The 20,449-nt window shown below is 40.5% G+C and overlaps 1 protein-coding gene across 1 annotated transcript in view; it reads left to right on the top strand.

Annotated features, from left to right (window-relative positions):
• Nucleotides 1-3,332: 3,332 nt before the first annotated feature.
• The window catches only part of LOC139444974 (uncharacterized), a 41,166-nt gene continuing 24,049 nt past the window's right edge, over nt 3,333-20,449 (top strand). The window contains exon 1 of the mRNA XM_071226013.1: nt 3,333-3,505. Within this exon, the coding sequence (XP_071082114.1) occupies nt 3,434-3,505 (72 nt within the window). The 5' untranslated portion in view covers nt 3,333-3,433. The remainder of the gene's footprint in view (nt 3,506-20,449) is intronic.

The following is a 20,449-nucleotide window of genomic DNA, read 5'->3' as shown; positions in this document are numbered from 1 at the left end:
CGTACACATTGTGTCATCACTGGTTTGCGAGGATCCAATTATAAGATTTTCACTGTTGTTTTGCCCTTTTACGCCCAATGACATCGCTTTCCGCAGAGACTGATTATTCTCTGGCGTCGGTGCTATATATTTTCAAGAATCAGTGACTGTGATTACCTTTTTGGACCCGTGGAGATCTTGGTTAGAATCGGGTGGTCAGGCTCGCTGACTTGGTTAATGCATTTCATCGTATCCAATTGCGTGGATCGATGCTCTTGATGTCAGTCACTGCATTGTCTGGTCCGGACTGGATTATTTACAGACCGACGTCATATAGCTGTGATATTGCTGAGTGTGGCGTTAAACAACAATCAAACAAACAGTTTCTTACAGGTCGACTTATAGTTTCACTCGTCGCTGCTAAAAACTAATTTGTAACTAACATTAGGAATATATGGGAGTAATCAGATTTATGATCATATATTCTGTACTTGTGATTCAAAGAAATGTTTCGTTACGTAAAAATATAGGCAAATTATATTGCAGGGAAGTAGCTACCTTCGATAATGACATTTATGAGTGTTCAGCAATGGCAAATCTAATCGTATTTCCTTACAATTTATCTTCAGACTTTCAAGCGTGGGTTGACAGATGACGGACGAACTACATACACGCATCGGGAGACTAGATTTGCAGTGCAGTGTATTATGGGGGTTAACTTTCCAGCGCCTTTCACGTAAACGATCCGCATTGGGTTTGCCGTTTTTCGAAGGAAGTTATACCAAAATGACGGATTCCAAAATTGCATTTAGCAAATGGAAAGAAAAGAAATCGGAATATTGATCTTGTCTGACTCAATAATTGAAAAATACGAAACGATGTTTTTTTAAGATGGGTTTCAGAAAGTACGAAAGTATTCAGTCACGAACGGATGACATGTTTGAAGGTTAAACAAAATGAAACGACAGAGGAAATGAAGACCTTTGGCGTGGTTGATATTAATCTTTATTCTTTGAAGGAAAAACTTGCAATGATTCCGGCGTAGAATAGGCCCCCAGTAATCTATGAATGAAGTGGTCAGGTTCAGTGACTTTTCTGTGTGCAGGATATGTGTTCTGATGGCGTGCCACAAAGCGCTCGTAGCGCTACGACTGTCGTAAGTCCATGTTTAAGTATACGGTTAAAAAATGCGAGCATCGGGTCACTGCATTTTCTCGTTCATCGATGCCTACTTACGTTTTTCATTTAATTGTGTGAATGGCGGGTGCTTCTGGTAGGGCAGGACATGCTTGTCCTTTTCACGAACACCTGGTGTCATCACTGATTTTTAGTTGTCCATTCATTTAATTGTCACAGCTATTTTGCCTTTACGACAGGTGGAATCTGTTTCTGAGGATAATCTGAACTTATTTATTCTTTTTATTCTCTCCGTCATGTACAATCCGCTGTGGTAGAGCTGGATAGCTATTCAAACTACTGTTTGACCTGTTTTAATGATAATTCCACAGAGGTGGGACAGTGTTTAACTGTATAAGCTACAAACAATCTCGTTAATCCCAAGCCCTTGATCCTTCGAAATTACATCGATATATCTGTATTTCGGGACATGTGGGTTTTTGAGTAAACCCGGGCGGCGACAATGATTCTGCCTGGCCCCATCAATAGTAACATCATCTGTGAGATGCTATCATGTTTCACTGTACTTGTTAAAAAAACTCAGTTTTATCACACAGCTGCCAGCTTTGGAAAGGTAACAGTTAACCAGGCGTGTTCGTATTGCTGACATTCTCAATTAAACTGGAAAGGTATGTGCATTGCATATAAACATATTTTGCATAAGCGGTGATTTCCGTGACAATGATGTCAACATTATAAACAAACCGATAAAATCACAGATGACCATCGCTGATGGCATCACGTTAAGCACTTCGATAGCACCATGCATGTCATCGTATCTCTATTACGTGGATCGATGATCATGATATCCATCACTGGATTGTCCGGTCCAGACTCGATTGTTTACAGACCGCCGTCATATAGCTTGAAAATTGGTGAGTACGGCGTTAAACAAACAAAAACAACAACAAATAATCGAGTAAGTCAGAAATAACACCTCGGGTCATAAAATGCAATTTATACTTTAATATTTCAGTAATCAAGATATTCAGTACATAACCGTATGTCGAAATATTAGCTCCTTTAGAAGCCCATTAAAAATGTCGACATAGTTTTTTTTCAATCACGTCCATTACATTAGCCAAAGTGGCAGAATCTGTACAGCGTGCTAGAACCCACATCTGTGCAAGGTGTGATTGGCAATGGTTTGACAATAGCACGATATAGAGAGATCTTCCTGATTCACGGTGACATATGCTCTGATGGATCCACGGTGTCATGCTTTATAATGTCCACACGATAAATCACCCGTAGAACATATGTTACAAATTATTGGTACCTACCCACACCCGCGTTTTAGTAAAACGAGCAATGGACCAGTGAAGACCCGGGTAGGGAATAGGTCTTCAACAACCCATGATTGCCGTTAGAGGTGACTCTGCTTGTAAGAAGCGACTAACGGGATCGAGTGGTCAGGCTTGCTGACTTGGTTGATGCATGTCATCGTATCACAATTGAGTAGATCGATGCACATGATGTTAATCACTGGATTGTCTTGTCCAGACTCGATTATTCACAGACCGCCGTCGCATAGCAGGAATATTGCTGTGTGCGGCGTAAGACAGCATATCAACAAACAAAAGCTACATTCATGAAAAACAATGTTCCTCAAAATAGTGAATAAAGTGAAACTATTCCCACCTCTGCTGACACGCTTCCCTGAATCAAATACATGTTGAAAATTAACCTGTTAACATAACGTACGCATGTGGAGCTAAACAAAATGTCAAATAAATGTAGGCATAAACATTATATTGCATAAGTACACTGTGTCATACCAATAAAATATGGTACTTGTGTTTCCGTGTCTGGCGCTCGTAACCAAGGGGATAAAACAAGGACTGTCGTCTTGGAGTGTATCCATCCTACAACTACGGCACGGTATCTCAGTTGGCTGGCACCTTAAAACCGACATAAGTCCCGGACAAGTAGAAGCAAGCACACACACACACACACACACACACACACACACACACACACACACACACCGCTAAATAAGTGCAATAATCTTGAACGCTACGTTAAACTCCCTTTTACCTCACCTCGACTCATTGTTTTAACGTATGCGTAGCGTGACACAACATACCTATAAAACTGTATCCCCAGGAACACGTGCAACAATTTGACAGTTCACCGGCAGGAAGTCATGTGACCGGCAGGATATCATGTGACCTCCCTATGCTGTTGGATCAATAGCGACTCCGAGTGAGAGTTGAGAGAGACAGAAGCTGTTGCCAATGGAGGCAGAGTGATTTGATAACACCACACGCATCAAGACATGGACGCTCTCAAGGTGCTTCTACTACCAGTCCTTGGTGTTCTCCTTGCATCTTTCGCAGGACTTTCACAGGTAACTTTTATTTATGTTTCCTTTCAAGTCCATTTTAAGCCAAGACCTTTGAGAATGATTCGTATTTAGACAGATGATTGCATTGACTGTACAAGCCGGAATAAGAACAGCCACTTTAATGATCATGTGTGGTAAGTGCTGTACTCCTAACTGAAGGCTATGACTAGGATGCTGATGAGAAACATATATGAAACCAACATATCCATATTAGTACTGTTTTCATCATCAGTATTACCTAAGATAAGATACGATGCACTCAGGAGAGTATGCTTGTATTACAAACTGAATAAATTACCTTTTAGCATCTGATCATACACCTCATGAACACACAGAAAGTAAGCTTTCTCTCGAACGGATTGTACCACAAACCAACCTTCCTGATCAAATCTACACATAATGTCAACATACGTTATGTTAGGCAAAAAGAAGAGCTGTCATGAGAATGATCTACGTTTAAATTTCATGAGACTCCATAATGATAGAGCAGTTGGTATCAGAAGATAAAGTCAATCTCTCGAGAGAGTTATCACACTAGTGTTTGGGTTTATATGCTGATGGGGATTACTTTGAAATTGCTGGTACATTTCTCACTTTGAAAGAGCCATTATGGCTCCTAGTTTAAACTCATATTGTATTTGTTCTTACGCGGGAAATGAATTCCCGTAGAAGACAAGAATGTAATATAATGGTATAATCCTTTTTTTAACTGTTGTTCGGACTGATCGTTCAAAAAACACAAACCTTGTGTATAAATCTGGCATTTGGAGGTGTGAAGCACAGCAGATTGAACCGAAGATTGAACTGATGAACATTGTACCAATCCTTTCCTGACCTTTCAAATATAGGTTTAGATTGAGATATACAATGTCATGAAGTACACACGAGTAAGCAACAATGTATAATAGATTTAAATAGGGTACATACATTACGTGTTTTTAGATTCACGGGAGTCATTTAGTATCCGGGATGCGCGGGAATAGATAGCAGCACACACTTCCATTCACTTTGCAATTAACGTCGATGTGTCCCGATATGATAGATACAATGCTCATCTTCGCTATATCTGAAACATGATGTGTAACCATTTAGATATTACCGTATTCGACGTAATAAGCGCCCAGGGCGCTCTCAAAATTAGAAAGAGGGGGCTCTTAATAGAATGTTATTTTGGTGAAAATAAAAAGAGAGTTGAAAGATAAATTTTGTGGTTTATGCTGACAGCCTGAAATGTTTATATACGACAGACATATTTTTCCAGAATTTAATTGCGTATTATTCGCGAATAAATAAGCCTTTTGTACATTGATCAATCGGAAGAGGTGCTAATTGGGATTGTTCACCAGCAAATATATTAGTAAATATCGCCGTGGGCGCTTATTGCGTCGAATACGGTAATTATGATTTGGCTCATGCTAAGTCTGTTTAATCTAAACACTTAAAACAACTGGTCATTGTTCTTGTCCTTGTTTAGCAGTTTCCCGTATGTCTAAGGCATATATAAATAATTAAATATACAGTAACACATTGAACTTGCTGTGCTGAATAACACTGGCCACGGTCGGGTACGCATTAAATGCATACAAGTAGCATTTACTTATCGTCAATCCAAGCATACAATAGGCTTTATGATATCTATCTATGCGTAGTATCATACCATTTACGGCATACCAAAATACAGTAAAGTATGGGACTTGTTGTTACCCTGTCTGGCGCTCGCCCTAAAGGGGCCGAAACAAGGACTGGTCGGCTACAGAATACTGTGTCTAAGTGCGTGCATGTACTTTGCTATGTAAGTGCAATACAATTGAATGCGGCGTTTAACTCATTTCACCTCACCTTTCACACCATGTACACGTGACCGGGTAGGTGAAGTGATAATACAGATCATCCTACACAAGCTCATTGTTTTAATGTAAAATCGTCACTTATTTGTGTGTTGAATATGCAAAATTATTGTTCTTAAAGTGAGATTATTTCCAACCGATTATTCGTTAATCCGAACATTTTAAAATTCCGGCCATTTCATGGTGAACGGTACGTCCTGACTACCTGATTTCACTTTATATCAACATATACAGGTGATAGTGATGTACTATCATTCCAGCAAACACAATCCATTATTTTCACATCCTCATGTCTGTGGACAGCCTAATCTGCGTAGACAGGAACACGACCCGTCAAGATTCCGGGGTAGAATAGGTCTTCAGCAACCCATGCTTGCCGTAAAAGCAGACTATGCTTGTCGTAAAAGGCGACTAACGGGGACGGGTGGTCAGGCTCGCTGACTTGCTTGATGCATGTCATCAATCCCAATTGCGTGGATCGATGCTCATGATATTAATCACTATATCGCCTGGTCCAGAGTGGATTCTTTACAGACCGCCGTCATTTAGCTGGAATATTGCTGAGTGCGGCGGTAAAAAACAAACCAGCTAGACAGAAACACATATACATGTAAATCCTTGATGTTTTCATTCAATGCCATCTCCATGAAGTATAACAGCTGAGTAACCCAGTTCCTAGACAATGCTGAAGACATATGAAGTGATTTAGGGAGATAAATATTCGCCCGCCTCATGATTGAGTGTTGAAGCTCAGGGGACGCCTGGCCGGAAAACACCATCGAATGGTCAGGGTTAATAGAAATAGCTGGCGGAGCGTGAACCGGGCTGATACTAAACCATGTGGACGGGAATAGGATGCAGACTTCCTCAGCCCTGTCACTGAGGGAGAAGAGGATAATACGGTTTCATATCGAGTGTCGGTTTCGTCTGGTGGCTCTATGCAATGTGACGACTTTGTGGTGAAGTGTTGATTTATTTGGGCTTTTTGGGGTTCCTTGATATTGGATGCTTTCTCAAACGGAGTGACAGGAGAGTAATTGGTAACAAAGGCTCTATTGACAGGAAGCCAATATCGAACGCATCATCGTGGAAAATCATCGACATGTGAAATGGGTCTTGACATGTTTCGTAATTCACGTTATTATCTCATGAATTATATATCATCTGACGTTTATATATAGCAACATTCAATGATTTTTTTACATCCACAAAGAGGAGACATAATATGCATTTTACATTCTTCAATGATTAGACTGCGGAAATCCTTTATCATCACTCAAATCTATTTTTGATATTTTCAACCTATACTCAGTTTTTGTTTGTTTGTTTGTTTGTTGTTTAACGCCGTCATCAGCATTATTCCAGCTATATGATCAACCTTTACCATTGTTTGTTATTCTTCAAGATCACTGATAACCCTAGGCTGAAGCACAAGACATGTCTGAATAATTTTGCCCAAACAAATTCCAAAAACTTATCTGATGTTTAGTTGATCTTAGCTTATACAAATATATGCTCTCTGCCTCATGGCATTCATTCACCTGATGAAGGAGTAAGCATATACTCCGAAACGTTGTGTTTCCTCATAATGAAGAAGTGATATCCATATACAGTAAACTACGGTTATAACGAACTCAAAAGGACAACTAATGTTAGTTCGTTGTATCCGTGGTTCGTTTTATGCATAATATATACAACATAACTGCAGCAAATAGTCGGGACAAAAAAAGTTCGTTATATCCGTCAGTTCGTTATAAGCGTGTTCGTTATAACCGTAGTTTACTGTACTTTTCTTCCTTATTTGTATCACTTCTAAATGTCTTTCAGAGACCTTATACAAATAGCTGTTGGATGCATGTACACGTTCATCATGCGGGTGAGAGTATAATGGATATTGCTATAGCCTGACCACCGTGATGTGTCCATTGCTTCAAGTTCAGAAAGACGTAATGACAATGATGCAAACCTTCTGAAACTGTGTCTAACAGAGGGCAATGTCAATTTGAAGCCAAGGGAGCAATCTACCAGCATCGGTAATGGTGGTGTGAGGTGAACATGGACTCATACAGGCAATAAACCAGCCGCCTCTCATCAGCCGGAATAATACCTTATTAGCGTTGACCTTTTGGCGGATTAATTTCCCCGGAAGAGGTAAACCGGTGATTTGTGACAACTGGACTGGGACTATTGTAATGCCAGTGTACAGTTAAACTAAAACCCGGCGAGGGCGCTTGTCTTCCTGTCAAGTCCTTATAGTGGATATGTGTTACAATGCACGTCTTAATACACTGGTGTGAGGGTGTGGTATTCATATTGTGTGTGGTAAATTAGATAAAATCGATCGCAGCGGCAAAAGTAGACACGATTTGAATTTTAACGTCGGAAAGCCAACCGTTCTCTGTGATGGCTCTGTAGGAACCGAGGCAGCAATAGCCCCATTGTGTGACATTGTCTTGCATTCCTTTCCTCTAAGGAAATTGAAACCTGTTATATCTTTCACTTCCTATTATCGATCGGGGGCGGCCGTCGTTAAAGTTGCGTGGTACTTCTCTAAACGACCACCTCTCGGTTACCGAACTATGGCTTGGATGCAAAAACTGCAAATTGTAAATATATCGATAAAGCTAAACAGCCGAATCTAGGTAATTCGATATATATATATATATATATATTACAAGTACGTCATATCTTAAGTTTAATCAAGTTCTTCATCGGGAAACAGTATAACATCCTTAGTAGTAGTAGTAGTAGTAGTAGTAGTAGTAGTAGTAGTAGGACCACAACAATTATCATTGGAATTCTCCTTACCATCACCGGCACCAGCATTTTCGTTATTATTATAATAACACACCGAGCTCGTGTTTCACTTAGACGTCTTAGAGCTGCATACATTTGGGTTTTCAATTTCCGCCCACGTCAAGCTGTGACGCCACAGTATAATTTGAAGACTGTTCAAACAGTCATTAAAACGAACTTACTCCCCATACACTTCTGATGTTAATGTTGACCCGGTAGGCAGGCTCTTAGTAAACTATGGGAGCTCCGTCCTCGATGTGACAGGGATACACGTTGCTCTGAAGTGAAAGATGCATTTGGTTTAATTTTCCTGATAGCAGCAAATCATTGCAATGTAAAAAGCAATTTGCTCACCCCAGTATCTCTGCAACCTATCACGAGAAATGCTCCATCAACTTCACCATCTTCACTTTCACCTTCTTGGAACATCTGTGGCTGTTTCAAGCGTAAGTTGGGTCTTCGGATGGAGAGTGAGTGAGTATTGTTTTACGCCGCTTTTAGCAATATTCCAGCAATACCACGGCGGGGACACCAGAAAATGGGCTTCACACATTATATCCATGTCGGGAATCGAACCCGGGTCTATAAGTTGGTTCTTCAGATGGACTTAATTGTGCTGTTCGTAATGACAATGATAAAAGTCCTATAGTCTTATACGCATTAGCAAAACGCCTATAACCTATGATACCATTGTGGTACGGTGATTGCATACGCGACGTGCTTGCCACAATGACGTATTACGTCACAGTTTAATGGAGGGGAAGGGAGGGGCGGTAGCGGGTGCTATTGTTTTTTTACACAATATATTCAACGCAATGTATTGGGCTTATGCTACGTGTACTGTTACCATGATCAAGTGGATGTGGCGTCTATCCGGATGGCAGAAGGTCATCGGTTCGGGTTCCGGCTGCATCATACTGAAAGAAGTTAAATGATGGCACTTCTTGTTACGCTGCCTGGCGCTCGGCATGAAAGGGCTAAAACAAGGACTGGTTGACTCGGAGTCAGTATGCTGTGTCTGAGCGGGGTATTCATGTTACACTGCGGCATGGTATCTCAGTAGGCTAGCATTATAAAACCGACATTTGTAAAGCAAGTAAAAGCAGCCACACACGCACACACACGCACACACACGCACGCACGTACGCACGCACACAAACGCGTGTATGCACGACGCTATATAAGTGCAATAATCTTGAAGGTGATGTCAAAGCCCATTTCACATCACCTTATGAAAATATGCACCAACACATTACAGAGTGATCCTGAAAAGCTACTTGATTCCAATTCTAGTTTGATATTTACAGCTGGCCGCCTTGATATTGCTGGAATATTGCTAAAAGCGACGTTAATCCATACTCACTCACTCTCTCTTTTTCTCCTCATCACGAGGAGAACATGAATATCCGAAAAGAAGTCTTGCAGACAAGTTTAATCTGAATATTCATTCTAAATGTAATATCCAGACCCATACCATGTTGACGCGACATATTGACGCGTTAGAATAGTACCCCTTATTATAGAAGTGAGTGAGAGAGTGAGTATGGTTTTACGCCGCTTTAAGCAATATTCCAGCAATATTACGGTGGGGGACACCAGAAATGGGCTTCACATGTTTTATCCATGTGGGGAATCGAACCAGGGTCTTCGGCGTGACGAGCGAACGGTTTAACCACGAGGCTACCCCACTGCCCCCTTATTATAGAAACCTTGTAAGAAACGACTAAATGGATCGGGTTGTCATGCTCAGTGATATGGTTGATTGCGTGTCATTGTAGCAAGACGGCTTCGAAACCACTGGTTCGTCTGTCCCAAACATGATTATTACCAGACCATGATATAGCTGGAATACTGTTTACTGCGGCTTAATACAACAACATCAGGACGTTTGAATGAAAAAAATTATGCTGCAAGGAAGTGATGGCCTCGCTGATGTGGTGTTTTGGGGGATACAGTTGTCTTATAATTTGTGTACAGTTACTTAATCCATAACCTAATGGATTACTAGTCTAGTCGCAGCTAGGTGAGCTGGGTTCGTTCAATGAGGAGCGGTCGGGTAGCCTAGTGGTTAAAGCGGTCGCTCGTCACGCCCAAGACCCGGGTTTGATTCCCGACATGGGTAAAATGTGTGAAGCCCATTTCTGGTGTCCCACGCCGTGATATTGCTGGAATATTGCTAAAAGCAGCGTAAAACCATACTCACTCACTCACTCACTCGTTGAATGGAACTTTACTTGGGACGGCATTGCATTATTATATCACAGCATGCAAGCTTGATATAGAAATAGAAACATAAACGTCAACGTCAGAAAATAGTCTTCGTCGAAAAATTTCATTGGACGTAACAGGCAAAACAGTGACGAAACTTATATCAATCTATCACTGAAATCAGTGATGACACGAGGTGTTCGCTAAAGAAAGTGACGAGCATTATTAGGTTTTGCGACTTTAATGGCGCTCATGTATTGTGCTGACAGACGTAGGCTCATAGTCTGGGCGACTTGAGATTCGAACCCACCATCAGCTGATCCGAGGACGCGAGGCATGGAACGCGCGCCTACAGTAAGACGGTACGTCGTAATCTGTTCAAGTTGCATTTACTTCATCATAAGATGTTCTCATGGACAAGACCCGTAAAGATCCGGGGTAGAATACGCCTTCAGCAACCCATGCTTGCTTTAAAAGGCAACTATGCTTGTCGTAAGAAGCGACTAACGGGATCGGGTGGTCAGAATCGCTGACTTGCTTGATGCATGTCAGCGTATCCCAATTGTGGGGATCGATGCTAGTTATGTCAATTACTGGATTGTCTGGTTCAGACTCGATTATTTACAGAAAGACGTGGTATAGCCACCCATCTCACTGGAACACCGATGACGCCGACAGCGCCAGACATAGAAACAGGTCTTGCTCATTGCTCTTATGCTTGCATGCTTGGAGACGTTTGTATGACCTTGAAAGGATTCGCAAACTTGTGTTTCTAGTTGGACAAAGATGAGGGAGCCAAGGTTGTCGTCGTTTCCGACAAAATGAAATAATCTGGCGAACTACAAGATGGGGGAATCGATAGATAATGTAATTATGTGAACTCCTACCAGACAGGCGGTGAATTTGTTGCTGATTTTTTCCAACAGGGTAACCCGGGTCTCGAGGGTTGTAAGGAGAGGGGTTGTATGTACTTCCGCTGGCTTCAGTGGTGCGCCATGTGAAGAACACTAAACAGTCACCTCTTGGAAATGTTCTTGAACGAGTGACCAGATGATTTTAGATGACGTTCGTTGTGGCCAAAATGCATTGAATTGTTTGACAGGCATTTCTTATAAACTGACGGATGACAAAGTAAACAAATGTACATGGATAACAACTTTGTTTTCTGTAATAGCGACGTTTCGGTATAAATCCTTATACCGTTGTCAAGAACGTATTACAGTTTAATAAGGAAGTTGTTATCATAGACTTTTGTCTACTTTGTCAAGATTCATTTGCTGTGGATTTGAATCCTAGATCCATCCTCATTATGCATGTACCCGTTGGTCATCTGACCTTCAACTTTCACGTACATTAACCGGTGTGATAAACTGAAGAGGTGTACACACTATTATCAAGGAAAGGAACACTGTCTATAAAAATCAGTTTTTGATCAAATGTATGGAACTTCCTATTGAATAATGGAAATAGGAGTCATGGTTCCATTATTCGCAGAGACGAACGAGACACATCCTCTACACATGTATTGAATTTCCCATTACGAAAGGTCGGTAATTATATGTACGTGATAAGGGGTTAAATTCTGTTTTGAACAATATGAGAATTGAAATAGCATGTCAGCTTAACATAAAGTGACGCAGGTCTACCCCTTTGAAGAAACACGTGGCATCTTGACGGATCATAGACATAGCGAATTATCTGATTCGAACCCAGGGATAGCGGATCATATCCGTGAAGATTCCGGGGTAGAATAGATTTTTAGCAACCCATGCTTGCCGTAAGAGTTGACTATGCTTGTCGTTAGAGGCGACGAATGGCATCGGGTGGTCAGGCTTGCTGACTTGGTTGATGCATATCATCGATCCAAATTGCGTGGATCGATGCTCATTATATCAATAACTCGATTGTCTGGTATAGACTCGATTCTTTACAGATCGCCGTCATATAGCTGGAATATTGCTGAGTGCGGCGTTAAACAACAAACCAACCTACGGTTATATACAGCCATTTGCACCCCTTTAGGCAATTGGACCACCTAAGTAAATAGCTGTATAATTTAACGATTTGCAAACAAGCAAGAATACACTGAATCCAAAGAAGTGTATATCATGCAACACTTACAAGCATGTTATATTTCTAAAATTTAGGCCTTGGGCCAGTCGTTCATCCACGTCGAAGACCCGAGTTCAATTCCCCAGATACGTACAATGGGGGAAGCCCATTTATGGTGTCACCAGCCGTTGTTTTCCTGGAATATTGCTAAAATCTTTTAAATTACGATACACGGCGAGAACTTGTTAGTATATATTGCATTAAATATTAACGTATATTGTCCGTGGAGACTGTATGTTAAAAATATGTCATTGATTGTACTGTACAATCAATACCAATGCTATTATTTAAAGACTACATGGAAACAATGATTTAATGAACACACGTCACAGGAATATTATTCGTGTTCTCAATGCCAATGTCTCTTGTCCGCATGAAAGGCGAGCAGGACACGGTCTGTACATGTCGGCAAGTAGAAGGCTAATCAATTTTATAAAAGTATATTTTTTTTTAAATATGGCTAAAGCTTACATACATTTGGAGTTTTCGTCCACATTGTCTGAAGAAAGCATGTTGCGGGTTTCACGTTGTAGTAAGTGAGTAAGTTTGGTTTTACGCCGCTTTTAGCAAGAGTTCCAACAAAATCATGGCATTTGAACGGGCTTCACACTCTATCCATGTCAGGAGTCGAACCCGAACCTTCGGTGGGAAGAGCAAAACACAAAACTACCCCGTTCCTCAAGAGATACAAAAAGTGGACTATGTATCGACACGGCGACCTTCAGAATTAACGACCAATTAGTATCTACCTACCAGGGATCTCGTTATCTACTTTATCCACTTTCACTGATTCATCAATAATCCCTAAAAAGGCAAAAGGATGGGCAAATGAAGCTTTCTGAAAGGTTAAGACCCTTATGTAGGAAGCTCTAAAGTCTGCCTTGAACCTCTCAATATAAATTAATCACAAAAATATACCACAAAGAGAACTACAAGACCATTACAAGTAAAAAAATGCGTATGTGTGAAAAATAGTTTTAAAGGATAAAGCAACTATTAATTTGTCCTGCATGAACCACCTGTTGCCTCAAGACCTCATCAATCCCCGCCTGCTGATGGGAACCTGCTCACTAAGACTTCCCTCTCTGATTACCTGCCTCCTTAGGCTCCAGGAGACCTAATTAAGAGACCCTCCTCCAGCTGTTGGCGGTTGCAACCGCCTTTCAAAGATGGCGTCTTCCTGAAATTCACGTCCTTTTGTAATGACCAGAAATCCGTCTTACTTTGACAACGAACCCCAGACACTGTTTAGATAACTAAAGCCCAGACGATAATCTTGCCTTAGTTGCACGAGAGTAAAGGAATCAAGGCAATATATTTCTTCGCTTTGTGGTAGATAGTTTGATTTCATCAACTGTCGCACGGCAACATCTCGACATAAAGGATGTCTGGAAGTTGGCAAGTATCGATGTTAAATTTTCGTCTGGGCTGTCTTCAAATCTATTTTACGAAAGGGAATCAGGTGGAGATATTGATGATGTATTTTAGGATGAATACGAATCTATATGTAAAAAAGGTGATTAGAAACGCTTATACCTCAGGAGTGTTCATTATAATATATATCTCCCACAAAATGAAAAGGCAAATTAAAAGAGATTCATAGTTACCCCAATCTGTCACATCTACATGTATCGACAAAAGCAACCACAAGCAGAAATTGCCTGTTTTCTCCACAAAAAAACAGGTAAAAAACACAACTCTATGTTTCCCACGAACTAGCAAATATCTGTCTTATATCAAACTAATATATATATATATATATATATATATATATATATATATATATATATATATATATATATATATATATATATATATAATAATAATAATATATATAAGAATAATAATAATAATATATATAAGGTGCGCCCAAGCCAACTGGAAACGACACATTCTTGAACTTAAACTGGTCAAAGTCTAGGTAAAATTTCGACTGACTCCAAATTATACGTGGATTGTGACATTGGCTAAACGTGACAATATATTTAAGCAGGTCTGTCCGTGGGTCATGTGTGAGAGAAGGTGTTAGACAATGGAATGGCACACTGTTCTCCACTAATGAAGGTCGCAGTGGAAACAGACGCATTCTCCTCATACTTATCTCATGAGAGAAGCATTCCAAGGAAATGTCCTCGAGAAGTGCAAGGGTCGAAAGTTCATACCGTTTCGTCTTTATAAATGGAAAAGCCACTTCTTTACATTTGTTTGAAATATAAACGCGAACAACAGGGAATATATTCGAGTATCCACCGAAACAGATTCCATACAAAGCAAAATAGCAGTGAAAGAATTTTATTTTTTTTAAATAACATTATGATTGTATAATTTCTAAATTGCCGGAACATGTTCAATGCTGCCAGCGAGGTACCTCAATGACCTTTCAAATATAGGATGCATAATATACAATCTTTCGTTTTCAACAACTTATGTTAAGCATAGTTATATAAGTGTATCTCCCTTTGCAATAGGGGCTCCTTGTGTAGCTTCCGCCGATTAATCAAGCCAAAGATCCTGTGGAGCGAGTAGGTTCACTGACGTGTAACTTTCTTAACGCAACGTATTTGGGTTGACATAGTAGATATATTTCTACACAGCAACGATCTATACGGAATTATCTTACCAAGTCAAAACACTCAAAGTGTTGCAATAAAACCATTTATATGAAACTTATGAAACGCATAGACTGTGCATTGTGGCTAGAATACTTTTTATGTTTCTAAACTTTCAAGGTATCTATGAACAAAGAATGAACCTTTTGTAGCTTGAGTTTGATGTTTCGGTAAAGAGGCTGGCATCTCGGGCAATGGCAAGAGTACTGACTCACGTCGCTCTCAGTCCTGTCTTCATCACAAGCAATAGTTCATAGATTACTACTGAACGAAAAAGGAACCCCCCAAGACGCCTTTTATATACGACCCGTGAAGATTCTGGGTAGAATAGGTCTTCAGCATCCCATGCTTGCCGTTTAAGGCGACTATGCTTTCCGATAAAGCTGACTAAAGAGATCGGGCGGTCACCCGCGCTGACTTGGTTGATGACATGTCATCGTATCCCAAATGCTTGGATCGATGCTCATTATATCAATAACTAGTTTGTCTGGTCCTGACTCGAATATTTGCATACCGCCGTCATATAGCTGGAATACTGCTGAGTGCGGCGTTAAACAACAAACGAGCACAGCCTGTTACATGCATGTAGATTGAAGATAAGTGATAAGTGCGGCATTATACAACAAACAACTAAACGAAAAAGGAAAAGATATATATTCATAAACCTCATCCGTCCCCCCTTGCAGCTCAGCTTCTGACATGTTTGTTTCATAGTATCCTTTGAGTGTTAACAAGTTTTGTTTCACAATCTTAAAGGCTTTGCAATCAAATGACTCAAGCTTTACATAATACGTACTTGACATATGGTGGAAGTGGTCCTTTTCAGCATCAACCCCGCAAGGAATACAATGATGTTATGCATTTAGGCAAATGTTGTCAGACAAGTTAATCTTGACAGACACAAGAGGCTCTCGAGGTAAAGGTCACCAGACACGGATTTCCAGCACTGATCATGTTCATTGCCTCCGTCGAATATTTCGTAATTGTTGTTGTCTTTTGACTGGTGGTTGCCTGATTGCTACAGATCCCCCAAGTAAGCAGTGAGTGTTATACTTAGAGTGCAAAACAGGGAGACTTAATAGAGATGTGGTCTCTGTGCGTTTGTCGATTTGTCTTGCTCTGGTTGGTGTCCTGTATTTCTTGGGGAACAGCGTTACTAGCAACCTTTGTTCCATTTATGCTGTATATTCATAAACTGTTTGGTTTCTTGGGTCCCATGTCCATTCTAGTTACATAATGTGAAGAGCCTATTGTGCTAAAAAGTCAGATCAGCGCAAAAATGGGATCAGATCGAAAATCAGCGGATCCTGGTGCATCTAATAGGCGCAACTCTGCACAGTGAATTCCCACGGCTTGGGCACTTGTGTCTCAAGGGGAAAGTGTAAAGGAGTATGTTATGTATATTTGTATTATTTCGTTCACCGCTACTATTATTACCGACGATTTTCCGATTAGACATTAGTATGAAAGATCCATGAACACTGCAGAAATTCTGCTGTTTGAACTGTTGCTTTAACATTAAAGAACATGGATGAATAGGAGTCATAACATATTCCAGAGCATATTTATGAATGCGACAAAACGCTTTCTATAATCATAAGAAGCTCAGAGTTGTACGATTCTTACCATATCCTTAGCATTGTTAATGAATCACTATCAAACGTTGATGACACTAGGTGTTCGCAAAAAGGAGTCGTATTCTGCCCTTCGGTTGTTCCAGTCACAAACACATGCAAAGGCAAGTCAATTATTCACCTGAAACAACACGGGAACATATAGGATTTCAATATAGGAAATTGCATCGGGTATAATTTTGATATAATGATGCGTCCAATTTGGGAATGTCCTCCACATACCAACCATACAAACCTTGTTTAATCTTTAGAAAAGCTTTGAATGTAACTGTGATAAAACATCATGAGAGCAAGAGTTATGTGACGCATTTTGAAATCTTGACAGACAGAGCATGACAGTTGAAATCCTCCCTTTTTTCAAACAGTCTTGGGTGTTTTATGTCTCTCTAAATCAGCATTCACAGATCTAAATATGAAACAGATGAGGCGGTTAAACCGGTCTCTTTTATTTGTAGTTCCGGTAAATGAGTGGAAGGTAACTGACTATTTGACTATTATTCAAACGTATCAAATCATCGGTATTCCGGAAGTTTGTTCTTGGCAAAACGTTATCAATACACTTAGCCATTAGCTATTTGCATTCTGTATAACCATACACATTGTCTTGGGGAATAAGATGCAGCAATATGAAACTATTAATGTTTAGGTTAATGGGGTTTAAGGTTGCGTTAAAGAGTATTACACTCATGTGTGTTTTACTCCTTGTACTGGTCCAGACTGATGCCGGTTTCTAGTGCCAGCTCACTGAGATACCATGCGGCTGTTGAACAAGGATACTCCACTCTGGCACACTGTACTGTCCCCAAGACTATCAGTCCTTGTTTTGTTCCCTTAATGCCGAACTTTAGGCAGGGCAAAAACAAGTGCAATCTTTAACATATTTTGGTATGACGCAGCCGGGAATCAACTACCGACCTTCCGTTCCAAACCTTGGCATGTAGGGTAATTTGTTTGTAAACGTATTGGCGTGAATATATAATTATTTCATTCACCAGTTTTATTCCATGTCTACAAGTCTTTCTAAGTATTACTAAATTTATTAAATGATTGCACTCTAAACTTATCAGCATGTATATGATATTCAATATGAACGTAAATGTATATAGCACTTTACGATAACGAGTGTACGAACATATGTGCGTATGCATGTGTAATTGTGTGTGCGTGTGTGGTGTCTTGTGCTCTATATTGTCCCTGCCTCATGGGGCGGGAGTGGGGTTCTACACATGATGCTAATGTATTGATGTTTCGTATGATGTACGGGGACACGGGTGGCCCAGTCGTCTAAGGCGCCGCGATTGGCTGTGCAGAGTTGCGTGTCTTGGGCACGCCAGAAACCTATGATTGTGGGTTCTATCGGTTTTCCCCGATTATGTTTCTAGGTTTGTCATCACCATAACCATGCTTGTGGGTTTCACCGAAGTGGTAAACGTCTGAGACCTGCATCACTTCGGGCTTTCCTCCCACTTTAAGCCGACACGCCGTGATATGACTGGAGTACTGTTAAAAGCGGCGTTAAACCCAACTCACTCACTCGTATGATTTATTGGAGGTGTGATCTTCATGGACTCTCTCACTCTCCCACTCCCTATTGACTGAAGAACTTACAAGTAGGCGAAGGGAAGTAATTAAACTGGAAGCCCAATATGAAGTGTCAACCTGCATAATAGTGTTTTGCTCAGCCAGACCCTGATCGCCATAAGGTTACCGAGGCCATATGATCCTTAATGCCAGCACATGTCAACCCAATATTTCGCCCGGTAGTAACGTATAATCACCTTGTTTAGTACCGGTAATATGAGCATATGAAAACTATTCAAATGCATAATCATTGATATCCGAAAGTTTATATAACCGTGTAAGTTAACTTACAACGCATTATATTTACAAATTGTGGTGATGTGTTACGTAGAGTAAAACTATAAATTCACATCAATATTTGTTCATTTAGAACTTCGTTTTAGAATGTTTATACACTATGAAAACAATTATATACTTGATTGGATTATTCTGTGTGTCCAGGGGGGCAATGGGGTAGACAAGTGGTTAAGGCGTTCGCTCGTCACGCCGAAAACCCCGAGTTCGATTCCCCACATTGGTACAATGTGTGAATATTACTGAAATATTGATAAAAGCGGCGTAAAACCATACTCACTCACTGGCTGTGTATCAGATGGGGTATACATCTGACTGAACGTGTACGAAGAGAATCCGATTTGGGAATAGAACTGACTCGTGTTAAGCTTTATTTCAAGTAATCATAAACAAACGTTAACATTAGAGCGTGCATGTGCAGGTTTAGAAGATTTCCGCAATATCGCACTAGGTATTGCATGGTCTAAACAGCTGGTATTTGTGTTGATACATCAAATGGAAAGAAGCTTCACTTCTCTTAAATGCGTGAGTTTAAACAATACTACTCAACTTCTGATAGTGTGACTGTACTAACTCACAATTTTAGGGACTCATGCACATCCGGGATAGAATAGGTCTTCAGCAACTAATGCTTGCCGTGAGAGGCGACTAACGGGATCGGGTGGTCAGGCACGCTGACTTGGTTGATGCATGTCATCGTATCCCAATTGTCAAAGTTTGTTTCTTATGAGGGGCGGCCGGGTAACCTTGTGGTTAAAGTGTTCGCTCGTCACTCCGAAGACCCGGGTTCGATTCCCGACATGGGTACAATGTGTGAAGCCCATTTCTGGTGTCCCCCTCCGTGATATTGCTGGAATATTGCTAAGAGCGGCGTAAACCAAAACTCACTCACTTACTCACTGGTTATTATGAACCGAAGATTAACATGCGTCGAGCACAACCCAAATCGAATCCTATTCGTACATCTCCAAACAACCACAGATTTATCCCCTACCTGGAATTATCCCTATCAACTGATGAGTAGCATATACTTTAATTTTGCTTTTGAGGACAATGAGAGACCGTAGGTGTAACAGGTTCTAGTTCCACGGTGATGACATCGCTGTGAGCCAAGGACTCGGGCAACTTACTATTCAAATAAACGTGAACGTAATACACAGACAGGTTATGTATTACTTTCGGTAACACAAGCCCACTTCAAGCGAAATTAGCTTGTGATGAGAAAACTCGGGATCAGGTCAACCGGTTCTCAGAACATTTTTCTTTGTGATTAATCTTTCTGCTGAAAATCTCCTTGTTGAGTATTTCCCATCAACAATGAGGCTGATGCACACCTTTCATCCTGGCATCCAATTCCCAACCTAATCACTATTCAAGGGCTATTTCAACCAGTTTATGCCTCCTCAAATTGGTTCATTTCGGCTAGATTTCCAAATTAAGTTTTGTCGGGCCCAGATGAAATAGATGTGATACTGAGAGAACCACCTAGACTTCTTTGCATTTCGAAGATCTTCCTTCATTACCAAGGCAGAAACTGAGCCCTCAAGCTGAAGATTTGATCTCCACAACACACGAAGCACTTTGGTGTAAAACATAGTACTTCAGCTTGAACATAATTAGACCTTTCTCTGTGTATTATCGATTTGAATGCTTAGGAAGACAACGATTAAGGGCTGTTCTGGAGTGCAATCGCCATGAAAAGAAATGTTTTTACTTTCTCAATAAGGACAGTTAATGAGTTAAATCTAACTTGGGGTTAATCTATTACATCGGATGGATCAAACTGATATTAGACGTGGCTGGTTATATAACATTAATGTGATATATTTTTCCGGTATCTATGTTTCCCCAAAATGGACGTAGGTT

The sequence above is a fragment of the Haliotis cracherodii genome, unplaced genomic scaffold (genome assembly GCF_022045235.1).
Source record: "Haliotis cracherodii isolate W230 unplaced genomic scaffold, xgHalCrac1.p SCAF_6, whole genome shotgun sequence".
NCBI classification, from domain to species: Eukaryota; Metazoa; Mollusca; class Gastropoda; order Lepetellida; family Haliotidae; genus Haliotis; species Haliotis cracherodii.
Note: the sequence above shows the minus strand (reverse complement) of the source record. Positions and strands in the feature narration are given on the sequence as shown.